Source organism: Argiope bruennichi, chromosome 5 (genome assembly GCF_947563725.1).
Source record: "Argiope bruennichi chromosome 5, qqArgBrue1.1, whole genome shotgun sequence".
Taxonomy (NCBI): Eukaryota; Metazoa; Arthropoda; class Arachnida; order Araneae; family Araneidae; genus Argiope; species Argiope bruennichi.
Genome location: NC_079155.1, coordinates 15,082,931 through 15,110,249, shown reverse-complemented (window position 1 = coordinate 15,110,249; position 27,319 = coordinate 15,082,931). Strand labels below are relative to the sequence as shown.

The window sequence follows — 27,319 nt, the reverse complement described above, 5'->3', positions numbered from 1 at the left end:
CACAAAAATTGAAAAACACGAAGAACTAGATGCATAAAACTTGATACACATACTTAGAATCTAAAGTGTAGATTTTTATCAGGGTTTGAATCAAATCCGTCGAAAAACTGATCGCTTGTAGGTCTATATTTTCACATGCGTGCAAATGTAATTAACTAAAAAAAAAAATGCGATAATTTAAGTAAGTGAAATGTGATATGTCAGCTTGTTACTAAAATTGAGGTTCAGTTTTGAATTTTGCTTTCAGTCGGTCTAAAATGCAGATTCAGTTTTCTTTAACATAGTACGAAGTAAAAAAAACAACTCATGTTTAAAGCTTTGAAAATAAAAATCTGATTTTTCGATTTTCGTGGAGTTTACGGCCTTGACCAATATTCACAAATTTATGTGGGGGTGGGAATAACAACTTTTATTAAAGAGTATGCGAAAAAATTTAAAGAAAATAATTGTCGCTTTTTTTAATGCTATTTTTCCTCATTTAAATATGGTTCAAATTTATTATATTCACCATAAAATAACTCTTGTATTGCTTCAAAGCAAGAGTTTTAAAGCCTGAACTAAACTAAATCTGACGGCATTTACAACAGCGCGAAGAAAATATTTGCGAACAGTAAGCAGTAAATGGCTGCAAAAGATTAAAAAAAAACTTTTTTTTTTGAAAAAAATATTATTTTAATGAATTTTTTTCTCGTCTTCGGTGTTATACTGCAACAAAATTTATTTAAAGATACAAAAGCAAAATTAAAAAAATGTTCTTCTGAATTAATTATAAAATACAAAGATTAAAAAAATGCTTGAAATAAAAGAATGAAAGAATAGCGAAATATTTTAATATATAATTATTGCAGTGAATAAAAGTCCTTCTGCTTTATTTTATATTTCAATGTAGGTGTGAGGTATTTAGATGTGTAGACGTGTATTGGTGTATAACGTTGTAGATGTAGAGTGGTATTTTTGGTAGATGCGAGATTTTATAATGATTAATTTTAATAATCTATCAATAACGTATATATTAGATCTAGTCTTAATTTATTTGGATCTGATAGTCTGGTATTCAAAAAGTTCATTCACTCGTATTCCTATTAAGAATTTCCCTATTTGCGATAAAAATTGGAACATTGATGAGATGAAATGGTTTAAATGAAATGTACTGGATCCTGCGAGTCAACATTCTTTTTATATGTCATTAATGAATGATTCGTTTAATTGTTGAAAAGTATGGAAGTGGACCGAAAATATGGAATATGGATAAAAAAATATGGAGCTAAGCACGAAATCGTTTTTATTTTTTAAACAACATGAGTGTAAAAAAAATCTAGATGTAAACATATCAATCTTCCTCGATAAATGCAATATTGAATGTGAAAAAATGAACATAATTTTTTTTCCTAATTTTGATACATTTGTGACAAATAAGAATAATTATTCATTCAAAATGAAATTTCTCCTTTTTTTATAATTTAGCAATGTGAAAATAAGTCACTTTTATCTGCAATTTTATTGATCTGTTTTATATTTTAAATAGCAATAAAGTTATAACACAAGTTTCTATGTTTAAAAAATGATGATTTTTGGTTAGGAAAATAATTAATCTAACTTTAAATTCCAAACTGGTATATTCCCAATGAAAAGATTGTTTTGAAATATTTTTTCTTTTTATTTTATTGTTTTCTTGTTAAATATTCCAATCCATAAAAATGAAATTTCGCGAAATTTTTCCCCTGGATGGAGAATAATTTTGAATAAAATCGTCATCTACAGTATTTTCATCGTCATCTACAGTACAGTAGATAGTATTCAAAAAAGTATTGGGACACACTATAAGTTCACAGATTTTTAAAATAATATTTTACTTAATTGTACAATTGAAACCAAAATTTTATTTTGTTATATACTAATCATAATAAGTCAAACATAACTCTCATATTAATGTAATTATGGTTATAATTGAAAATAAAAGAAATCAAGTAAAAAAAACGTGCTCAAAAAAGTATTGGAATTCTTCCCAATAAAATTTAAAAAACAATGTGAACTTAATATCTTGTTGGGCCTCCCTTGCGTATTATGACCTCTCATCTTTATTTGGCATAGATTGGACAATTTTTTTACAAAATGATCCATCGATTTCGGCCCACTCTTTACCAATTGTTTCCTTAAATCCTGCTTGTTAGAAATTTGATATTTAAACAGTTTTTGCTGCAAATAATCCCATGCATGCTCAATGGGATTAAAGTCTGGACTTTGTGCAGGAGTCTTAATAGCACTAGGACAGTGGTAGAGGACCCATAACTTGCTAATATCATCCGATCAGCCGCAGCTTTCGGGTCATTATCTTGGGACAATTTAAAATGTCTTGAGAATGTCAAGGTAGACATATTTATTCATTTTATTATCAATAAAATGAAAGTTCCCGACACCAGTGCTTACCATACATCCCCAGACTATTTGATTGTCACCTCTATGTCTGATAGGAGGCCGTACATTTTTGACATGCATTGCTGCATTTGCTTTCCACCAAACTTTTTGCTTGCCATCCGATCCGAAAATGTTATATTTGCTTTCATCAACAAAAATTACATTTTTCTGAAATTCTTTTGGCTGCTTTACATACATTTTAGCAAACGCCAACGTAGTTTGTCGATTTGCTTTGCTGATGTAGGGTTTCCTTTGAGGCACTCTGCCATGATATTTATGTTTTAAAAAAACATTTCTAACAGTTTAAGAATTTAAAGATTTTCTGAACTTAAATTGAATCTGCAATGTAAAATTTACTGCACTAGTTTTTAGATTAAAGCAAACTTGTTTCACAATCCACCTCTCTTCACATTCATTAAATGTCCTTGTACGCCCTGATCTTTGCTTTTTTCAGTACTATTTGTTTTCTTGAACCTATGAATAATGTTACAAACGGTAGACTTACTCAATTTCAAGATATGTCCTATACAACGAACTTTTTCATTTTTCCAATGATTTATTACAAGATTTCGCACATCAACCGATATATCTTGTTTCTCGCCAGTTTTTTCTATAAGAAATCTTATCTGTTGAAATTCTTATGTTTAAAGTTATAGTCTAAAAAAGTGGTAGTAAATTCAATTCTATCGATGTGCTATATATTTGTTGAATTTCTCATTTCAAAAGTTTTCCAATAATTTTTTGACTTATCTGCCTTTAAATTATACTTGAAAAGCTAGATCAAACTATAATTTTAAAATACCAATAAAATTTGCGTTATAAATATCTTGTGATTTTAATTGATCTGAACCTTTCCTATTGTTATCTTACAGTTCTTTGATGTATCATTTGGATATTCAAAAGTCTGCTATTTGTCACATTTTTTTTACGAATTCTTTCCTTAATTCTCCGGAGCTAGATGGGTTAAAAACTGTCCCATCTTTTTGCTTAGCTTTTTATGCAAGATAGGATATATTTTAACTTGAAAAGTTAAAATTACTCATAGTGATACAGATTTAAAGTTTTTTTATTTAGTTGGCAATGTTCTGCACCAACGGTAGATGCGTAAATAAACGGAAAAAATTTTACATATCAAAACGCATCAGTAAGTTGAGTATGCTGCTGTGATTTTTTTTGTCGTTCATAACGATATGTTTTTTATTTTGAGTGAATAAATTCTTTTAATAAAAAAAAAACTTGTTTTTTGATGTTTTATGCTAATATTGGAACTGAGACGTGGTGGAATTATATATGTTCCATCTTATAAAAAAGCACTTACTGAAATATTATTATTTTTTTTTCTTATTTTGAATAGCATTTGAGTAATGGTTTATGTTTAGTAATCGAAATAGTAGTTTTTTTTTAAAGTTTTTTTTACAATAAAAAAAAATTATGAACAACAAGGTTTTTATTTTCTTTAAAATCGTGTTCCTCAAAGAGATAAACTAATTTACTACCAATTCCTCAAAGTGTAAATTTTTTTGTAGAAATTAAAAACAAGACAAAATTTAATCTATAACTTCTTCCTTTAAATTATTGAGCTTACCAAAACAGTACCTATTTTCATTCCACAAAGAAGGGTATTATGTAATCTCTAACTCCTCCCAGTATTTTAAATTATTTTGTTCTCTCTCACTATAAATTAACAATTAAAACTAGGCTAAAACCTCATTGCAAAATTGTCATCAACTCGCTTTTAGATGCTTCGAAAAGGCTTCAGGGTTAATGTGGTTTGATTCTCGATAATGAGTTCCTTCACGTCAGTTTATTTCGGTAACAGATCACTGACATGCCACCATCTCAAATAGAAAGGCTTCCCGACGATTTTGATTCGTTTCTTTTTCCGATTGTTTTTCAGGTAGATTTTCATTGTTAGTAAGCAAGCGATGCGTCTTGACTGCACTGCAATTAAATTTAGAACAGGAGAAAACAGGTGAAGAAATCTTCAGGGTTATACTAGCTGTTCAATGAAATTAGTAGTATTCAAGTAAGAACGTCAATTCTGTTGAATAGGGGAATAATTATTGCTTTGTAAATTAATAATGGATACCATATTTATAATACAATATATCCAATAAATTTTTTATATCTTTCTTTTTTCCTAATCATTGATTTGTAAATTAATGATGGATTCCATGTTTATAATACAATATATCCAATAAATTTTTCAGATCTTTCTTTTTTCGTAATCATTGATTTGTAAATTAATTATGGGCACCATATTTATAATGCAATATATCCAATAATCATCTTAGATCTTTTTCTCCCTGTTTAGTTACATGATATTTGATAATTTCTGAATTTCTCTACGAAAAATCGTATATCTACTCATGAGAATTATTACTTTCAAAATGATTATGGATTGTGGATTTATCAAAATGAATCTGCATTTTTTTCCGTCTTGTCTTTGTTGTATTTTTAAAATTTCATGAAAGTAGTAATAATACATTATTTCAGATTTCCCAAAATTGCAATGTATCATTGATCATGAACTGATTATTGGCAAATTAAATATTAAGACCATATTTGAAAATAAACTTATTCCCTCTAAATTAATTTTCAGTTTAACGTATTCTATAAAATATAGTGTAATTTAATCAATTAATATATTTTTCCCCCGTTTGAAAACAATTTTTGTTACCGAAAAAAAATTCTTCTACATATAATTTAGTAAAAATTAGACATGAGCTCATAACATAAAACTGAAATTAATAGTTCATTCCTAGGAATTCTAATTTTGGGGATTTCCAGATATTTTATGCATGATACATGGAAGACTACAAAAGTTTTAATCCAGCCAAACAATCCATAATTGCCGAACAATTAACCTCTTCATAAAAAAGTTTCTAGAGCATCTGAGGAATTTAAGTTTTTATATTTGGAAGATGGAATCAAGTGTGCTATAAATAAAATACGCCAATCTCGGACTGCACATTTTTTCTATTAAAAAAACATGTTTCACTTTTCCTATACTTCATATACGAGAAAGTAAAGTATTGTACTCGTTTCCTAAATTCGAACTTGAAATTTTGACTGATTTCCACGTTTTGGACCTTGCTGAGTGCGACAAACAAGGACATGCCATGATGTCTATCTATCCGTCTGCCTTTTATCTGCATGTCAAATGTGCAGATTTCTATCAAATTTCAAGAAATCCATTGAGAGGAAATCTATCTGTCCGGCTGTTCGAATGTGTGTTAATTCGTAAGGGAAAGCTGAACGAATAAAATTCGGAACACAGATTTAACATCTATCCTGTTCCACTTATCAAATTTTGAGCCAAATCTAATTAAGAGTTTAATTGTTTGTTTTTTCAGAAAAACTCAAGTAAAAAACTCAATAAAATTTCAAGTACGTTTTAACTCAAAAAACGCAATTTCAAATTTTATGTTATTTTGTGGCTACAAGTATAATTCGGTGTCAAATTTTTGTTTCTAAAAAAAAAAACGCGTCTGGAACAGCAATTCGATTTTCGAATACTGTTAAACTTGGGTCAATCGCCAAAACACTAGCCAAGGATCACACGATAAATTCAATAAAAATGCTAAATTCAGTTTAAAAGTTAATATTTTGTATAACAAAATATTTGTACGTCAATGATATGCAAGGCGTTTTCTGCTTTACCTGAAGTCCACAACTTTTTTGTGTTTTTTGTGGAGGATGGGGATACAAACCTTTATTAAAGAGTACGCGAGAAAGTTTTGAGGAGACCACTCGTACTGCTTTTTTTTTATAATGAAAAATATTTTAATGAGTAGCTCTCATTGTGTAAGGCTTATTCCCCGCACTCTGACTCGGTGAATGTCAAGATATATTTTTTTTTTTTTAACTGAAAGCGTCATTGCTGACACAGATGAGAAAGAATGTACTTTATTGTGAATCAGATATGATTACGAAACTTTTATTTTTTAAAAAAAAGACTGATTCGCATAATTTTATAACTATGTTGAGTATAAATTAAAAATTTCCGAAATGAATCATCCAATTATCGTAGCCAGACGTGATGTCAATAATCCCAGAACAAACAAACTCACATTTGTGCAAAAGCTTTCAGTAAGATGCAAATCTTTTTGAGAAAAATTTCAGTTGCCTCGGGAGTTTTTCTGCAAATATAAGTTTTCATTTATAAACTGATATACTTTATAAATAAACCAACAGGAATGCTTTAAGTCTAAAATTCATTCTCCATTATGGTGTTTTGGTACTGCTTAACAAGGGATGACTTTATCAAATAAATTTTGTTTGAATGATTTGATAATTGCCATTGAATGGATGATTTTGCATTGCAATGCAGTTTTGAAGGTTTGAAATGACTGAACACAGCTACTTACTGATCTAAGTTCATATTAACCAATTAACAGTTTTGATCTCTTGGGAGAATGCTTATCTAAATTGTGTCGTAAAAATTTAGCAATGTCACTACTAATTACTCCTGACGAATAAACTCGTCATAACGCAAAATGTTGTACTTTTTCCATTACGAGTATACTCATCAGAAACAGTTAACTGGTTTTGTTGAAGCTGGTCCGTGTGAACATGAAATTTGCTCTAGTCACTTTCACTTTCAAATTTAAATCAAATTATTCTTCAAAACATTTCAAGGTCATCTTTATACAAAATATTCCCTTTTCTTTTCTTTATGAATGATCTGGAATTTCTCCCATTTTGTATTTTAAAGTTCAGTAGGTTACTCGGAATTGCGAATTTTGCCGAGAAAATAGCACCTGCCTACGCATCCTTTTTCTTAATTTCGAACAACCTTTATGCTCCAGTTGCCATCAAATCATAAATATTGCCATTCGACAAAACTGTAACTGTTCCAAGGCAGGTGCAAGATGTTCTTGGCACGATGCCAATGGGTGAAAAAAAGTGTCTCTTGAACCATTTTCTGAAGATCACGTTAAGTTAAACTCTGCCAAGTTATAAAAATTCTTTTACTACACCGTGGTATCCTTCCAAGAACTATATCATCATACGGCCAGACGGTTTTAAATCCACAAAACGAGATTTTTTTTTTCCCTCTCTTGTTCTTTTTGTGTTTTGAGACGCAGAAAACCTCCCACGCCGATCACGTGAACTACTGACGTCATAACCGACGTCTTCAAGGTTTGTAAAAATAAACTTTTACGCAACAATCCCCCCTAAATGCCTATTTCCCCTTAAATATCATGCGTTGAAAAGATAGTACGCTTGTTGTTTTAGCAAAATATCTGTCAGGTTGCACTGGGAGAGAACTCAGGTTAAACGATTCCTCAAAAATACTTCAGCTCATAGTCAAGATTTCCGAGAGCTGAAATATTTTCGAGGATGAGTAACTGGAAATTCTCGGTATAATGAATGAGTGTGAAATATTTTCATAAAACACTTCATTTTTTGAATTTTAGATGTTTTCTGAATTGCTATGCAATAATCGGTATTTTAAAATGAAAGTTAATAACCTTCATCTGCTGTTTTCGTCATAGTACATTTATTAGATTTTAAAAATAGGATTCCCAGTAATATAAATAGTAATAATTTGCAATTTCTACAAAATACATTAACAACCGAAGTCCTCATTTAAAAACAGTTGCATTTCATTTCTGTGGCTGAAATTGATTGCATTCCATCATTTTTTTATTTATCTGATAAAAGACCATGTATTTCTCAACTCTAAAACAAGTTTCAATTGACATATACTATCCATTAACCAAATTACAATTATAAAAATTAGTATAGGAACTTAATTTCATAGTACCATATTTAATAACTTAATGCTGAAGAACGACCGACTGAAGAATGACTTTGTATATTTCTTATGCAAAAAAAAGTGGAAAAGGAAGATAGAAATCAGCCCAACACGTTTGTTCTTCTGATTTTACAAAAGAAATGAGTACATTTTTAAAATCTGAATCGGAAGTAGTTAATCCTTTAGCCTACGTTCCAAACGTTTGGGCCAAAAACGTAAACAAGGTCGCGCTAACTACGAGCCATTCCATGGCTCGGCAAATCGGTCCGACTTATGGAATATGAATACTGTGTATAAGACACAACTGGTTTACTTTTGTGGGTTATCTGATAGGTAATTACAACTTGATGTAATATTTGTGGTAGATATTTAAAAGAATTATTATCAATCTCTAAAATATAACCTAAATCAATAACATTTATTTGCAGTTCCAGCTTGATCATCGTACTACGGGCTATGCCCGTGATATTTATGTTTGTCCCGATCATCATGCTATGGGCTATGCCCGTAGTTGTAGGTTAAGAGGTTAACCAAGAATAGATCAATTTAGTGATTAAAGCAGTAAAATTCAAAATGTTGTATGTTCTTTCATTAAGGTATGTCGAACATTTTTTTTAAATCCAGATCCTTTAAGAAAAGAGTAGTAAATTACATAGTATCCATTCTCATTTCTAAGAAACTTCAAAAATAGTCACGAATAATTGTTTGTTCCTCACTTATTTTCCTAATGAATGTTTCTTACGAAGTGATTCTTTATGTTCTGATTTTAAACACTGTTTCCTTATTAACCATCTATATGGCGCCGCATAGCCTTTTCTGGCTTCTGCGCCATTAAAACCAACAATCCAATCCAATTCAATTCCTATATTTTGATCTTATTTTTTTTTCTCGAAACGTGTTTTTTAATAAATAAAGACATTTTCTTACATTTTTACTCACTGAATTTAAAAGAGTCAGTTTATAGGGTCATAGGAACACTATTTTGTAATCTTAAGTAAAAGTTTAATATATTGCACAGAACTCTTTAAGAAAATGGAAACTAACAAACTGGTTCAGCATAATCGCAACTATTATTTATGAATATTATAAAAAATATCGAAGCAGTTAAATAATAAACTTAAAAAAAATAAAAAATGCCAACTCACGAAAAATTTCGGAAGTTTCTGTTTTAAGACAATGATCAACAAAACAAAATTAAGCAAATGTTGCTATCATTTCTTCATGACGCTTACTTACTCTGTTTCGAAAATTTACTCTATAGTAGAAAATTTCAGGATCTTTTTGAAAATGGCGAACGAAAGCCTTTTTTGCATGATCCTTTGCAATGGCTTCTAAATATTTCAATTAAAATGCATGCTGCGTTTTATTCAAACAGATATATTTATTATAAACTCATTTTAAATTAAGCACATTTCAGTGGTTCATGAAAGTAATAAACTATGAATTAAGCTTATTTATTCATAACTTTGGCTTCCACGCTATTTTTGAACCCACTGTTTATCTTCGAACTAAAAGATCTCATTCTTAGTTTTTCTTTAATTTAATCCGCATCTTATAACCGCAGCGATATGGAAATCTGTTTTTAAGATCGTTACCCCAAGTGGTCTTGAAGAGTTTGTTGTTGTTTTTGTTTCTAATGGCACTTGCCATGGACAAGCTCGCTGACAAAGTCAGCGATTTTAAGCCAAGGGAGAGTCTCTTGTTTTAGTAGCGCCAACTAGGATCAAGAGTACGTCTTAACTACTCACACATCACATTCGCTTGCACAACCCCTTTTTACAGGGAGGCACATTCACACATCTCACAGATAGAACAGATGAAGAACAACCATGCCCGAATCGGGACTCGACAAATTAAATTTTTTAAAAAGTATATAAAATAACGTTTCTAGTTTAAAAATTATCATTTTATTTTTCATGTGTTTGTTGGCCTGCTATATTTACTACATTGGAATTTTTGGATGATTCAAATTTGTATTAAGATTCCTTCGAATGTGGCGAACTTAAAACTAACCAAGTCTAACCCTTTTATTTAAAAATTTGCTTAACTTCCTATTTAGATAACACATCTTATTTAGCACATTTATTACTTAAATTCCTGCAATAATATAAAGGCATTTGAGGTATTGGCTCCTTTTTAAGTGATTTCTTGCATTTTAAATTATTCAATACTTTCACTTAATTGCAGATTTAAAATTGAAAATTCAGTCATTTGATGTGCGAGTCTGACGCGTCATTTTAAGTGAACGGGTTAATGAAAAAAAGTACTCTTAGTAATTGAATAGAACTCTTAAATCATAAATATTTACTCGAATATTGAGCAGCTCATTTGATTTTTCGTTACTGTAACGACTTAATTTATTTATTTTTCAGCCAGATTCACATAATAATGCTTAACTAAACTAATATGAAGATTTTTATTTAATATTTTGTATGTACCGGCCGATGTAAAAGTCTGTTAACATTTAAATATTCTCTAATTTAAGGAATAATATAGATAGAGAAATTAAAAACTCACTCACATGAATGAAATTACACGGAATCTTATTGAAACAAATAAAAGTGCAAAAAAAAAAAAAAAAAACCCTGACCAATAAATGGCTCTTTATATAATAACAAAAGCAATAATTGGCATAACAATTGATTTTTAGTAAAGATCATGTTCTTTATAACAAATACTAATATGGAGGCTATCATTCGCCAACAATACCTGTTGTCGAGGAACAATGTCTTGAACAGTACAGTACAGTATATATATATATATATAGTTGTGAGAAATTGTCATCGAATGTTGCCTTTTAACATCCCTAATGAGGTCGGGCGATCGCGGTAGACTTGCGACTTCAAGTAACGTCACAACTAACATCATATAGTTCCACGACAGTTCTAGGATTTTCGGTAGCCTAATTCTGCAGGTGAGGGAGTTGACAGACCCTCGGAGTATGAAATGGGTTTCGTCCACAACACGTCAGACAAACAATCGTCATCTTTTCACATTTTTTGCACTCTTTTTTTTTCTGGTTTTAATAAAACCCATGACATTTCAAGTATGTGTGTCAATTTTTACCTCTCTACCATTGCGATTCCGTGAATTATTGAATTTTCAAATGTTAACGGACTTTATAATCACCCGGTATATAGATTAAATGAATTGAAACTTTATTATTAACTTATTTTTGAGCCACTCTGAAACTAACTCCATTATTCGTAGAAGGAAGCAATTGTTGGTGAATGAATGCTTACTTTAATGGTTGTTTTGAAGTTCTGTAGTAAGTTAAGAGCGAAACAATAAAAGTTTTCTCGGTATGCAAATTTTCTGGCAAGTATTCTATTTAAATCGTTGTTTGCAGTTTATTCTGACTTAAGTGGCGACATGTTCGAGACAGAAGTTCTAAGTGTCTCTGTACATCAAATCTTTCGGCGCTCTAGAGTGGTTTTACTTCGAATCCATTATTGCGCTTAATTTAGTTTCTAATCTTTCCGCTGTGGAATACTGAAGAGTAACATTAAATAAATCTTCGAATATGACGGTTTCCTTGAGGTATATTTACATGAATTTTAACATGGAACATTTAAAAATTGCTTTCGCAACATTTTATTGAGAGATATAAACCGTGCTACGAATGCTTTAAATATCATAGTTGGATAAATTCTTCTTTGCGATCGATTAGTTTACATAATATTATTAAAATAATTAAAACTCTTAAAATTTTTTATCTATTAACGTTCCTAATTAAATTTTTAAAATATTTTCTCATGCACGAAATATAGAGAAAATAGAGTAATCGTCAAAAAATTCGAACTTCAGATTTTGACGAATCTCCAAGTATTAGATTTCCTTGAGTTCCCAAAACATATTTTTTGGAAAATATCCGTTTGTATCTGTGACAAAGATGACTCAAAAACGCTTTGAGCTAGATGGTTGAAATGTGGTATACAGTCTTTACACCGAATTTGTAGATTTCTAGCATATTTTGAGCAAAATCTATTCAGTGGAAGTCTGTCTATCCGGCTGTCTAAATATGAGTTAAAATTAAAAGAGCTAAATAAATGAAATTCGGTGCAAAGACTTAATTTCTATAGAGTAGATATTTATCAAATTTTGAACTGAATCGAACAAGGGGTTTGAACGTTAGTCTTTTACATCACAAGCATGTAAATGCAATTACTCAATAACGTAATGGCTTAAATATATCAAATTTGATATATGATTGTGTGGCTGCAATTCTAATTCTGTGTCAAATTTTAGTTTCAATCTATTGGAGAAAAACAAATCTAAAACAAAAATTCATCTTTTTTAGACAATATGCGAGAACGGATGGAAATTAAATGCATTGCAATCTCAATATTTCTGATCTTGTTGCTGATCTCATGATGTTAATGTGAAATTCATTTCGATGCACCTGGCGAAATTCTCACAGAAAAGTCAAGAACCCAGCACTAAGGATTGTTTGATAATGTTGGAGAACTAGGAGCCACAAAATGATACAGGAGCAAATCAACATCATTATTTATATTTCAAACTCTTCTCGAATTGAGTCATTGACTGAGACACATGAGAGTATCTCAGTTAGACTTTTCTGATTGTTTGTCATGAACCTTTTTTATTATTTGTAATATGTAAAATGTTTTGTCAACAGTCATCAATTTCCTATTTCTATTATTTTTAAGACTAAGTAAACGCTGTTGTTTTCCAAATTTAAAATATACGATGAATATTAATTCTATTTTGATATTTTGTATTATTTCTTTATCGATATGAACTAGCTGGGGCTAAGTGATGACTCGAAAATATTATTTTTAATCACTTGCGCTGGCAAAACCTTCAAGTGCGAGTGCCAAAACAGTCAACTGTGACTCGCGGTGAGGCCACAAGTTTCCGATACCTTATAGAAATCGGAAAAAGATTTATATCTTTTAAATGAATTCATGTTCTACCTTAGACTGTGCCTCTGTAAATTGTGTTCCCTGTAAATTGCTGCCGATGGGTCGCGAGCATCATTTTTACTTCTGTGAGAATTGCTTGCTGATGTGTGCAGCACGTCGTTGGTGATTCGGTGACAAAAGCCTCTCAACGTGTTTGGGACGTCTTTCTACCGCAAATGGTTAAGACTGCCAGCATCCATGATAAACATAAATACTTTTGAAGCAAAGGTTCAGCTTCACAAATATTCTAATAACAAAATGGACACGATGAAACTTATAAGAGCTTGGTTAATTAATTATAATTGATAAATTGTTAATATTAGCCAAATATTTTATCATTCATAGAATAGTATTTTTTACAATCTGTTTGGCAGCTATACAAATAAAATATTTTTAAAGCGAATTGCTTGTGGCCTCCTTTGGAATCTAGGCAGATTCTTAGTCTACTTAATTGGAAATTTACCTCTTATTTTATAAAAGCGAAAACGTGTACTCGAAAAGTGTATTCAATATCATGGCTACATGTTTGCGTATAAATGCAATTACTAAAGAAACAAATAGCGCAGTTTATCCTTTAAAAATTCTTATGCTAGAATATAAAAGTCACATCTCATCGCTAAAATAATGAAAAAATTGTTGTAAGAAATACTTTAAAATATTTTTAAATGTCATTAAAACTGGGAGAAATTGTATCTTAATCATGTCAAGTCAGCAAGTTAGTTATCTTCTAAATGAATTAATTTCCGACCTATGTTCCGGCAAACAATCTCAGTCGATGGGTCGCATGCATCATTTTTTTCTTCTGTGACATCTACAGTACATGCAGATGCCATGTACATGCAGATGCCAACTGTGTCTGTACACGCAGAGGCCATGTACAGACATGTATAATATATCATTGGCGTTTTTTGTAGAAAGCATTTCGATGCACGTAGCATATCTTCCCAGCAGAAATGGTTAAATACTGTTATTTAACTTTTCATATTTGTTAAGGATAGTATTTTTCGTTCTCTACCTGATTGGATTATCTTCTCTCTTTCTGAAATTTTACATACTTGTACATTAAATGCGAGCACATTTGCTTTAAAGTTTGCAACTCACTTCGAAGCATATATTACATTAAAATTTTTAAAAAATTCATTTAGACATTTTGAAATAAAATTGCAAAATGTTTATTAACAAGTAACCAAAAAAAGTGAATGTTTCAAATGTATCCTTATGTTGCTTAGAATATTTGTAAAAAAATTTTCTAAAAGACAAGCAGCTATTTCTAAAGTAAATACTAGAACAATAATTTTCTACAAGAAGTACTTATTACAAAGAAAGATTTTTCAAAAATGTTGATTAGAATTAAAAAGTAATTGAATATTTGGCATATTTTATCAAGAAATTCGAAACATGTTATTGCAAATAAAATCATTTTATGCCACTTTAGATTAGAAAAATAAAATATTTTAATGGCATCAGTTAACCATACATTTTAAAAAGTAAATTTTATAAAATATTTCCAAGTACATTGTACAGAAAAACTTTTCATCGTTTTATTTACTGAATTTATATTCACGTATATTGTGTTATCGTTGCTATATAATTAAAAGGACATTTTAAATGACAGATAAAACAAGTCATCAAATTTGTAGATTTTCATCAATTTTTGAACGAAATCTATTCTCAAGAAGTCAATCTATCTGACCACCCGACTTCAACGAAGCTCGTTAACTTCAAAGCGCAAAGATTAATCGGATGGCAAAAAGTAAAAAATACATATTTTTCTGAAAGATTTAGGAAAAATGCTAGATATGCCCCAAATATTTATATTTTGTAACTATCGTTCAACAATGCCATGCAATATATGCGCGTCCTTACTCTAGGTCCTCAATTTTATAAGGACGAAGAGAGAGTATGCGAGGAAGTTTAGGAGAAACAGCCCCTGCTGGTTTTTAAAATTAAAGATAAAAACAACATAAAAATCATTAAAAAATATTGTGCTGTCAGACTAATTTCATTATTACCCTGAGCCAATTCTGAATATTACGGATTATTAAAGTACAGAAACGTAAGAAAATCTATTCTAGCGATAATTTTTTTCTTAGTCAAATGACTGCTTTGAGTAATACGCGTGCCAGTATACGAAGTATATCTCAGTCAGTCTCATTTTTAAAAGCTATCTATCTTTTCTGCCGAATCAGTACACTAATTTAGTTTCAACTTGATGGATTGCTTGGGACTATTTCGAACAAGCCTGTTGCTCAAGTGGATTTACTTATTGCATCACTGTCTGGATGCTACATAATAGTTCCAAAATGTTTTAGTTTTCCTTTCTATCATAGTTTCAAATTTCCAAAAATGTTTTATCAATCTCCGAAAGAAAGACAAATTGCCACTATTTAAAGTTTTATGGTAGTTGGTAGCGTAACTTTTTCGTTTAAAAGATTCAGCAATTGTGTAGTGCCAAATCCATTATAGTATTGCTTTCAAGTTTTTGTCCAGCTAGCAACCGAGTCCTGCCCCAAGCTCGATATATATTTGGCTTGTAACAACGTCACAATCTCGATTATAAATCGAACGATTCCATTTCATACCAGCTTATTTTAATTTTCCGTATTAATTAATTTCTGAATAAATAAAATGCGTGACTTGCGAATACGTAAAGTTAAAATAAATTAAAATGAAATCTACGATCGCAAATTTCAAGTTATCATGTGAGAACATTAATATTTTTTAAGTCATTATTTGTCTTAGTTAATTTAAATCATTAACCAGTTTAAACCGATTTGAAACAATCACGTGACTTCTCTATCGGTCTCTATCCCTATATATATATAATATAATGATATTTTTTTTAAACTTTCATTTTCAATTTTTCTAGCTGGCAAACAAAGTTTTGGAGATCGACCGATTTTGAGATGAAATAACAGCTATGATGTCATAGTTCTACGTCAAACTTTTAAAAACGCATCTGCAGTCAAAGAAGCATACGTAATAATAAAGCAATACTGGTAAAAGCAGGTCATTCTGTTACAAACGCATCTGCTGTCAAAGATGCATACATAATAATAATGCAATACTGGTAAAAGCAGGTAAACAAATATATGCGATTAAATGATGATGATGATGAAACTTGCCATTTGTGCTTTATACATCGCCTTCGCGATTTCGAGCTTCAATATTCATTGCCTTTGGGATTTCGAGCTTCAAAACCCCCTAACCAAAACATGTTCTCACATAATAAAAATACTGCTTTCGAAACGTTTTTTTTAGATGTATTAAGACAGTGAGTAGTATGTAATAAAAGCGAAAAAATATATAACAACAACTTTATTATTTTTAGTTGTTGGGTTGACCATCCAAAATAGTCTACTAAATTTTTCTTTTGGTTATTGGATCAGATAAAAGGGTGATGAAATTATAATATTTCATCTTATTTAATAAATAATGGCCCTTAACCTGAATAATCAGTTATAAATGGCTATTAATTTGAGAGAAGTTATGGATGTTAAAAAAAAGTTAGACATTAAGTCATCTATTGTTAAGATAGTTCAAATGAATCGAAATTTTTTTCGAAATTTTCGTTGAAATGAATGTGAAAATCGAAAATTTTTCATTCCAAATATATTGCATAATTGTTCAAAATTTTATCGAAAAGGCAATCGTCGAAAAATGCCTGTAAGTACTTTTCTATTTGCCCGAAGTTGCAGGTAAAGAAATCCTTTGATGATTATCATAATGGATTTGAATGATTTTGATGATTAAATTATTTTAATGATTAATGATTTTAATGATTTTTTTAAAATCAAACAGCTGGAGTGGCCTTCTCGAAACTTTCTAGCATACTTTCAAATAAACTGGTCATGGCAAGAGAACCTTTTGGCATTTCTGTAGAATAGTTACGAATTATTAAATTTGTAATGAATTTAGCGTTTTTACTGAATCTATCGTGTCATCCTTGGTGAGTTATTTAGAAATTAATCTCTAGCATGCGTTAATAGTATCAAAAAATCGAATTTGGATTTTCAACACATTTTTCTCAGCCGAATTGAAATAAAAATTTAACACGAAACTGCACTTGTAATCACAAACTCCCATACCAAATTTAAGTCCTCGTGTCTTTAAATTATCGTGTTTACATGTTTCTGAAAGTACAGACCGACAGACACTCAACCCATCGTTGGATTTGGCTCAAAGTTTGGTAGGTGTCTACACTATAGATGTTAAGTCTGTGTACCAAATTTTATCTGTCTAGCTCCCTTCGTTTTGTAATTATCGTGTTAACTTATATTCGGACAACCGGACCTCCTCTGAATAGATTTTACGCAAAATGCGATAGAAATCTACACATTTGGTGTAAAGACCGCATACCAAATTTCGACCGTCTAGCTCAAAACGTTTCTTAGTTCTCTTTGTCAAAGATAGACAGGTGGGCATTTTTCAAAAATATGTTTTTTAAACTCAGGGACATTAGAACGTGATGATTCGTCAAAATCTCCAGTTCGAATTTTTCGCGATTAGAATACTTTCCCTATGTTAAGTATACAGGAAAGTAAAAGGAAAAAAAATGGTAAAAATTGAAATTAAGAAGGAAAAGGACTCGTATTTTATGGCGAGGTGTTCTCGAAAAGTTGAATAATAGAGTTCTTGAGCAGAAAGATCATGGGATCATGTTTAGTCGCCCTTCTTTTTTTAATTGATCATCATAAAACCATATGAAATTATAAAACAAAATTTTTAGATTAGTTTTTAGTCATCGATGTAGGACAGATAGGCATTTTTCGAGTTGGGTTTTTTTTTTCAAAGTTTAATTGTTAAAAAAGTAATACAGATATTGATCTGAATTTCTTTTCAAGCATTTCCTTCTGTGTAACACAACTTAAACAAATAATATTTTTTAAATGTATTTAAAATATTTTTTGCGTTTTTTTGTTAAATGTTTTTGGAGGTAGGATATATTTCAGCTTTTGAAAAGCCTTTCGTGTCTCTTTTGATTTTTGCGTTGCCTAAATACCCCAGAATATAACACGTTTTGCATTTTCTTCTAAGCATTAAAGGATTCACCAAATATATTCTCAATCAATAATGAAAATTAAAGCTAATGATATTTTTAAAATTATTGTAAATCGATTTCAATATGGAAAAGCTGCAATTAAATTTTTATCATCTCACGATAATTCCTATTCTCTCCAACAGCAAATCGGCGTGTCCTCCTCCAAGAAAGATCTGAAAGACGAGGAGAGACTGTAAAAAAATAATAATAAAGAAAAAAGTTCCATGCTTAGGCCCTTAACTCGAACGTTATTGGGCAATGAGATGGGGGATGGCCCAAAATATCCCTCATCCCCATCTTGTCGTTCTCTTTTCGACGTGCGCGAGGATATCGTCTGCACGGGGGTGCCCGCAGTCTCTTTCTTCCCTTAAGGGTCTCTAAATGTGCGTGCTTTGACAAGGATTCTACGTGTGCCATACAATCTCGTTATGGATAGACAATATGACGTGAGGTGAGTGTGGTCAACTTAAGCGGACAATTTTTTTTATCGATTTTAAAATCTATATATTGTTGATTTAAAGATATTTTCTGCCGACTTGAGACAAAAAATTTTTAAATATTAAAGTGGTTATCTTTTGTGTTCTAACGCTTTGTAAGAAAATGCAAAAAAAACAAGTTAAGAAATTAAAATTATTTATATATGGCATATACATCTTAAAATCATTAATGTATTATGAATTTTTTTAAAAGCTGCTTTAATCCGGACAATCATTAAGGCTTTATGATTTAAGCATCATTAATGCGTTATGATTTAAGCTGCTTTAATCCTGACAATTTTCTTAGAGTAAAAAAGAGATTTGAAGAAAATAAAAATAAATTTAGGAAAGACATATTTAAATTCTCTCTTTTTTTTTGGTAAAATTAATTTTAATAATGTGCTGCAATTATATATTACAACACTGTAATTTACTGTCATAGTTTTCTAATTAAACCATTTAGTACGTGTGTTTAAAGAAACTTTCAACACCACATTGAATGAAAGTAGAAATACATTACGGAGCTCATACACATGGAATTTTTTTAAATTTATTTAAGAAATTATAGATGAAGAAAATAAAAAGAAATTGAAGGATAAGACTTGTTTAAATTCTTTCTTTTTGTAGACCTATTTTTAATAGTGTACTGAAGTTACATACTGCGACTCTGTAGTTTGCTGCCGTAGCTTTTAACTACACCATTTAATACATAAGCATAAAGAAACGTTTAAAAAACACATTGAATGAAATTAGAAATGTATTACGGTTTCATGCTCATGGAATACTTAATTTATTATTAACATTCTTATAAAATTTCTGAAAATAATTCTTGAAGCTTAAATTGAAGGACAAAATTACCATCTTGTTTATATTACTCCTCAAAAATGAATAAACGCTGGTTAAGTTTTGAATTAATATATTTCATGCTGGAGAATTTCATAATTTCCTTTTGAAATAAATTTCTCTCATAATTTCCATTTATTCATATTTCATTGCGTGTAATTATTTCAAATGTTAATGCGTGGATATCCACTAAAGTGACGTCATCGAAAGGAATCCAACTTGCAATCGTGTATCTATGAAAATGAGATATTCAGCCAATTAAGAAGAGTCGCTGAAATTTCTTTTTGTTTCTTTCAATCTTTAAATTGACATTTCGGTTATAACCATGTTAGTGATTAGCGTCTTCACTTGGCCATTATCTTTGAAAAACTGTGCCATTCATATAGAATTTTTGTGTACGAAGTGTCATTTTCCGTTTTCTCAATTCAGTGAATGATGTATAAAATTATTTTAAATCATTTTGTAATTGTTGCTGAAAACAAAAAAAGATAAGCAACAGAAGATTCTCCTATCTACAAACCATTCAAAATCTGTAGGTTAATAGGGACTCGTACATTCCGTAAAAGCTTAGTTCATAATTTTTTAAGCTTTAGCTAGTCAATAGTAAAACTTTGCATGAAAATTCACAGATACGTGGATTCCCAAAAGTGTGTAAACTGTAGGCAAGCATTTTATAGGCATTTTATGTTCTTTTCCTCTCATTAACAACCGCTCTTTGGGTTTGTATGTAATAAAGTTGAATAAGTTATTTACTTTCCGATCCCCCCCCCCCCGCCTTGATCTTAAGTTAAACATAGACGGTGCAAGTTTTTGATTGTCTGGAGCTTTCGAAAAAATGTTTTATGTATTTCTTAACCATGAAGTAATGTCCTGGGCTATTATAAATTAGATAAAAAGTAATAGCTTATTTTTAAAACAATTTTCTTCAATAACTAGTTTAATGTTAATGGTTTTACGTGTCTAAACTTTAATTATGGATTTTCATCGTTTACATGGAATTGCATATCTTCGTTCTAAATTTATATTAGGGTTTCTTTTGCTTGATTTATTACAAAATGATATGTAAGCACTGGTTCTTTCTTATTTAACATAAAATAATAAATGTTAATTGTTTAATGGTTTCACTTACGCATGTATATACCAAGGCGAAGATTACTAAGTGGATATATGCGCATTTTCTGTATTACTTTTATTTTGGGCCAAATAAAATGAAAAAGTATATTAAATAGATGTTAAGATTAATCAATTAAAGGATAGATATAGAAAAACAAAATCGAAATTATAATTTAAGCACTATTTTTTTTCTCGTTATTGGAGTGTTTAAAAGGGTGCCAAAAATGCTCTCTGCGAATTTGTATGCACCATTACAATCACTGCAAAGGAATCGCGAATATATTAACTCAGCAATACAACCTTAGATGTACGATGCATTATAAAAGTATTTGGAATATTGTCTTAATTCTGAAACTAATTTCTGGTCAGTAAATCAGTAACTGTAAAAATAATTTATCTGTAAATGTTTGAAAATATTTCTTCATGAAGGAGTGATTTTCCTAGTTATATGTACTTAAACTCTATTTTTACAAATAGCAGCACCCTATTTTGAATACGTACCTGAATTTCCCAGATTAAAATTGAAATGCATATACTATTTTGTAATTTTTAGCAATCGGTTGATAAGTTATAAGCATTTGAATATTTGAATTCCTAATGTTAAATGGGAGTTCCCATTCTTTTCAATATATTACAAGGTATAATAAATCTTCAAAGATTGTTCCTATTGTGTATTCAAGTATTTAAGAAGACAAAGTTTATGAATTTTTAAAAGTATGAAATGTTACATCTTTATTTTTAAATTAAATAAAATATTTTAAAAGGAAATTCAAAGGATTCTTGATGTCAATCCAAGGAGCATCCCTTCTGATTTTTCGGATATAAAATAATAACCAAATGCTTTCACAGTAATATGATTTAAGCATTATTTGAAAGGGAACATCTCAATTTTACAAATTTATTCTGTGGTAGGAATAAAAAAACGTTAAAATGGTAAGGAAAACAAAGCATACCTTTCAACTTTTCTTTAGATTCTTTTTTTCTCCCCTTTCTAACAAAATGCTAAAGTAAGGTAAGGAGTCGATACTTATAATAGATTCTATTCCAATTACATTTCACGAGAAGTGTTTTTAGAAATGATTTGTGAGATCTTTAAGTAATAAAAACATAGAGGCAAATTTCTGTACCAAGTATAAAATTCATATAGCATGAAATATATAAATAAAATAACATTGAATAAAATACAAAAACAATTACTGGTGCATATTTAATACAATGTCACTGGGCTTTCAAAATACCTTTAAAAATTAAATAAACGTTTATAAACGTTTCAGTTTTTTTTCTCTACTTAGTACTCTTTCTTGTAAAAATAAGAATAAAAAGATTCTTAAAAATGATTTAAAGTATCGTTTGGTGGAAATTTGAAAATGAATATCAACAGAATAATATAATTTGTTTCATTAATAAATGAATGTTTTTGGAAACAATTATTTGGCTTTTAATCTTCAGCTGCCCCTGAAACTTTTTATTTAATCTTGTTTTATTAATGTTAATTACTAAACTTATTTACAAATTTTGATTATTTTAAATAATACTTTCGAGGCACAATATTTATCTTTTTCCAGTATAAATATACAAACCAAAGAATAAATTTCTAATTTTAATTTAATCGTTTTCACTGCTAATAACAGAAAACATAAGAATTAATTTTTCATAGAACAAAGTTACCATATCAATGAGTGATATGAAAACTTGAATAAAAGAAAATATTAATAGTCGCATATTGGCTACGTTTGTTAATAATGAAACCGCCCCTAAATATTTTTCTTGTATATATTATTAATTTTAAAATCGGTTATTTTGAACCGATTTCTAAAAATGTGTTTTTTTATGGATTTCTTATTAGGTGGAATCATTTAAGCGATGAAAAATTAAGGGTCGTAAATGGGAATATATATATATATATATGATTTTGCAAAGATAAATATGTAGATGCCCCCTTATGCGAATGCATTTTACCTATTTTTAAATAAGACATATATTTATAGATTACGAGCAATAACAAGTGAACTTGTTATTTCTTGGATATTTTTCCGGACTTTCGTAACTGGATACTTGTTTTTTGATGAACTGTATAATATATAGAGCAGGAATGCATGTCTATATAGCTTTTATTTATTTACTATCTGATGTATGGAGTATCTCTCGGGTTGAGCTTTCCATGCTTTTTACAAATGGGCAGTTAATACTTTCGTTAATTATTACTTAAATTTGTTGAAAACCGTGCTTGGACTTCGTCATTTAATAGCAAAATTTTAAATATTCGTCTGTCACATTCAATCGAGTGTTAATACTAATTCCGTTTAAAATTAGTAATCTTTGAAATCACAACGCTTCTGTAAGCAAATATTTTATAAATAATTCTCAATGCAAACGATTATTTTATTTAAAACATTTTAATGAAATAATTTTACTGAAACATAAGTTTTAATTGAAAACAGAAAGTATGTTACGACACTTCATAGTTTCTCGAAAAATTAGATTCTTGCAGACGACTTTTTAGAATCGCATAAAGCTAGTTTTTAAAATAATTCATTTAAACTTTAAAACAATGAGTGGCAACATAAATATACAGGCATAGAATACGAAAGCAGGTATTTCAACAGTGAATTCCATGCTCCATTGGTTCTTTGGGGGGGGGCTTCGATATTTTGATTACTTTGAAAAACGATTGTTTTGAATCAATTTTTAAATAAAAGTAAACTCCAAATCAATTTCCAAACTAAAGACACATTTTTCAATATAATTACTTTAAATAAACCATTTAAATATATTTCTTTACCTTGTTTTTATATTCTTAAAATACGCGTGTCAAACGAATTTTGGGTGCCTGCCATTTCGTTTCTTGGCTCAGTAATGTACATGGGGAAAGAAAGCATGGTTAATTAATAAAAAAAATTAGTTATTTCATTAATTATACAAAAAATGTTGTGATATCTTCCTTATGATTAACAGCATTTGTAAGAAAAACTGAAAGAAAATCTGTAATTTGGATTTCTATATTCAACAAGAAATGGGCGTTTTATTTTTCTTTATGCATATATTATTTTATAGATGTGTGGATATGTTAGCCTGACTTTTTTTGTATTAGATATTTTCAAGAAATGTTCTATTTCAATTTTTCTTTGTTTTGAAAAACCAATAATTTTTTATAATAATATAGTGTTATCGTGATTAAAAACCCACGATGATTTATTATACTTTAATATTTCAAAAATAAGATACAATGCTTAATCAATTAATTATTCATTTTCCAATCTGAAATAGAATGCATTCAGTCAATTTGTTTAATATAAGTATTGTTCCATAACAAAAAGCCAACAAAATATTCCTAAATTTTATATAGTTCGCATGTTATAAATAATTGAAGGTATTGGATATGTCTATTTCAACAAGGAAGCATATTCTTATTTTTACGACCTATTTATGATCACTTAACAAAATTACATTCAGAAGAGTGATTAAAAGCTGATTCAGTAGGGCAGGTAGGATAGGAGTAAATAAGCTAATCACTTGATACAAATTAAAAAAGTTTTTAATCGTGGTATTCCATGCGTCATTGTTAATCAATGTGATCATGTCAAGTGCACTATACTAATCCCGGGATCCCATGCGCTTCTTTCAGTAGCAATATTATGGCAGCTGCTTTTGTTGTATAACAATTACCTCACTTGAATCGACTTCGTTGAGGATACCACTCATCATAGGATCGTAAGGATTCAGGATACTATTCATGACATTAGCATCCAAGATAGCATTATGAATTTTCATTGGTATAATTAAATTAATATTTTATTCGATTAATTTTTATTTTGTTTGGACAATATTTTTTGATGAAAGGGTATTTTGGTACACGTTCCCTTGAAAACATGAGGGCGTATCATGATTTGCTGTAAACTATTCATATGAGTAAACCTTTCTATAAGTTTGTATTATCTTCCTTGTCATAATGATGATTTTTAATTACTGTTACATGTTTTCTTTATTTTTTTTAAAAGGAATTCGGTATTGAACGTTTAGATTCCAACTCTCCGAGCACAGTGTTTTTGGGGGGTGAGGGCGGATTTTCTGTATCACATTTTATCCAAGTTTAGATAGATTCTTACATATATCGCATCTTAAAATTTACGCATAAAATATTAAGACAGACATGAATGCTTTGTATAATGTCTGCATAGTGTTAATATTTTAAACCCAAACAGAGGATTATTCATTTTGATACTTATCAAAAGTGTACAAGCACAGGATCTTGCTGTATAAGAGTTTACTTATGTTCCCAAGAAACTTTTTATTCCAGTGAGATGTGCGTCACAATTGGAAAATATTTATTTTTATGGATTAATTTCAATAAATAGTGTAAAATCAAAGGTCCTCAATGAAATTGAACTAAAAGAAAATGTTAATGACTTATCTGCGCTTACATATATAATGTTTTTGTGTGTGTATTTGCATAAGAAAAATTAGCTGCAAGGATTATCTATTATTAACCTTTACATTAATACCGATTTCTAAGTGGAGAATTTTTAGAAGTGAAGAAGTGGAAAGAGTCAACCATAATTCAAAAAGCCATAATATTCAACTTCGTTGAATTTGAATCTATACATTATTCACATGTAATAATGAGACTTAGGAAAGAAATATATCGTAAATTTGACAGGCACAGTTAGGCGACCAAGTACGATTTTAAGGATAATGGATAATGTAAACAATTACAATCCGCTATGAAAAATTAAAGCAATTGAATTTTGTTACACTAAAGTCAATGCAATTAACATAATTCAGATATTGGATTCAAATTTCCGTTTCATTTTTAACAAATAAAAATATTTTAATTGAATTTTTATTGGCCAAGTTTGTCATAATAATAAAACTGGACTAACTCCACGAGTTCTACAACTAATGATTCAGAATATAGTAATTAACGTTTTGTTGAATTGTTTACACAAAGTTGTGAAAACAGCTGGAATTACTTCCTGATTGCATATATAATTAATAGATTCTGGCTTTTTACTCACATTTTGATTATGAGCTTAATCCTTTATATAATCCTTATAAAAAATGTTAAACAATTCTTACAGATACGAAGCCCAATACATACGACAGCAAACAGTGAATATCAGCTAAAAGCAGAAATTTAAAAAAAATTGCTATATTGAATTATTTTAATTTAAAAGATCTTTTTATCCTATTTCCAGGTTCATTCTGAACCAAAACTTATGCAACTTATAAAATTTAAATTGAACAATCATTCCACATCCGTTGTCAACCCTTTCACGCCCTTCAAAGCATGGAATGCTTACAGAACAAAAACTATATTCAAATCGTGTTATCAGTCTATTGTTTTCCACTCTTTCAAGCGAGTCCAACAGCACTGCAGTAATTTTGGATTCGGAGAATTATCCAAACTAAATTTACTGAGCACATTACATTTGCTGACTACAGCAGAAAGTGTCATGGATGTCAGAAAAATTATGATTCAATGCCGTCAATTCATCTAAATCATTGCTGGATTTTACCATTAGTCCTCTTGGAGAAGATATAACAATTGAAAAAGATGACAAGGTAAGGGTGGTGGCTGTTAAATGAAACCGTTATTTGTTTTCGGGACTTACGCCCTTCATAATGAATATTGTTGTAGCTTTTGTTAAATTCTAACTGAAAATGTAATAAATATGCTGCTTGATTAATGGTGCTTAAAATAGAAGTGATGAATGAATATTGCTAAAAACTGTTTTATCTTTCTGCGCGCTTTAAATGTTTGCTTTATTTAAAAACACAAACTTTTTATATCAGTTTTTTTTATTTGCCTGTACAATATCTTTCTATGCTTGTAAATATCGAAGCATATATTTGTAAAGGAGGCATAAATTTTATTTCGCTTAGAACTTCAGATGCACTTGCATGAAGCTTGATCTCATACGATATATTTTCAAATCCAGTACGTATCACTCCGGAGGGAAAAAGAGTGGCATAACACAGAATAAAATAATTTACGGTTATATGTTGCGACATGTGCCGTAATAGTGTTCAGGTGAATACGACATCACGAAAATTCTTTGCTTTCATGTAGTATTATCTCAAATGTAAGTCAATTAGGTATTTAGTAGATGCCAAATATCACAATGCGAAGCATTTGATGGATTCTAAATAGAATTACCACTTATCTAAGACTAAATTTTTCTTTACTAATATTAAGTGTGTGTGTGTGTGTGTGTGTGTGTGTGTGTGTGTGTGTTCTACAGATCAGACCTTTTGACCTACAACTACTAAATTTGGCACATATATATGTGGAGAGGGAAGTTTAACTAAAAAATAAGCTGCATTTTAGTACTTTTACTCGATAACTTCCGAAAATATTGTACAAAAATGAATGTTATAACGTTGCCTACTTTAAAAAAATGTTTTTAATGGTGCCAATTTAATAGACCTGTGAATTTTTTCGTAATTTTGAAAAAAATTTTAAAAGCTTTTTTTTATCCGATTTAAAACTGTAGATTTCATAGTTGCCCTGAGATTCAAACTGCTTTCATTGTTTCATTAAATATTTAGTCGTGTGATTTTTTTTTCCATTTCTGAGAGCCAAAGAAGGAGGATTCTTTTTAAATATCTATATGGTTTACAAAACAAAGAAAAAAAAGAAATTAAAATATCGGAAAATTTAATAGATAGATGAAAAGGGTATGCCATCAAAAACATAACTTGTAAAAGAAACCAAGTCTCGCAACTCAGTTCTTCTATCGTA

The 27,319-nt window shown here is 29.7% G+C and overlaps 1 protein-coding gene across 3 annotated transcripts in view; it reads left to right on the top strand.

Moving 5' to 3' along the window:
* The window catches only part of LOC129968172 (trithorax group protein osa-like), a 128,837-nt gene that overhangs the window by 56,627 nt on the left and 44,891 nt on the right, over positions 1 to 27,319 (top strand). Inside the window, exon 1 of one of the 3 annotated variants that reach the window (XM_056082011.1) lies at positions 18,438 to 18,596. The exons of the other annotated variants lie outside the window; for them this stretch is intronic. Within the exon in view, the coding sequence (XP_055937986.1) occupies positions 18,574 to 18,596 (23 nt within the window). The 5' untranslated portion in view covers positions 18,438 to 18,573. Of the gene's footprint in view, positions 1 to 18,437; positions 18,597 to 27,319 lie in introns of those variants that run through there. 3 annotated transcript variants of the gene reach the window in all.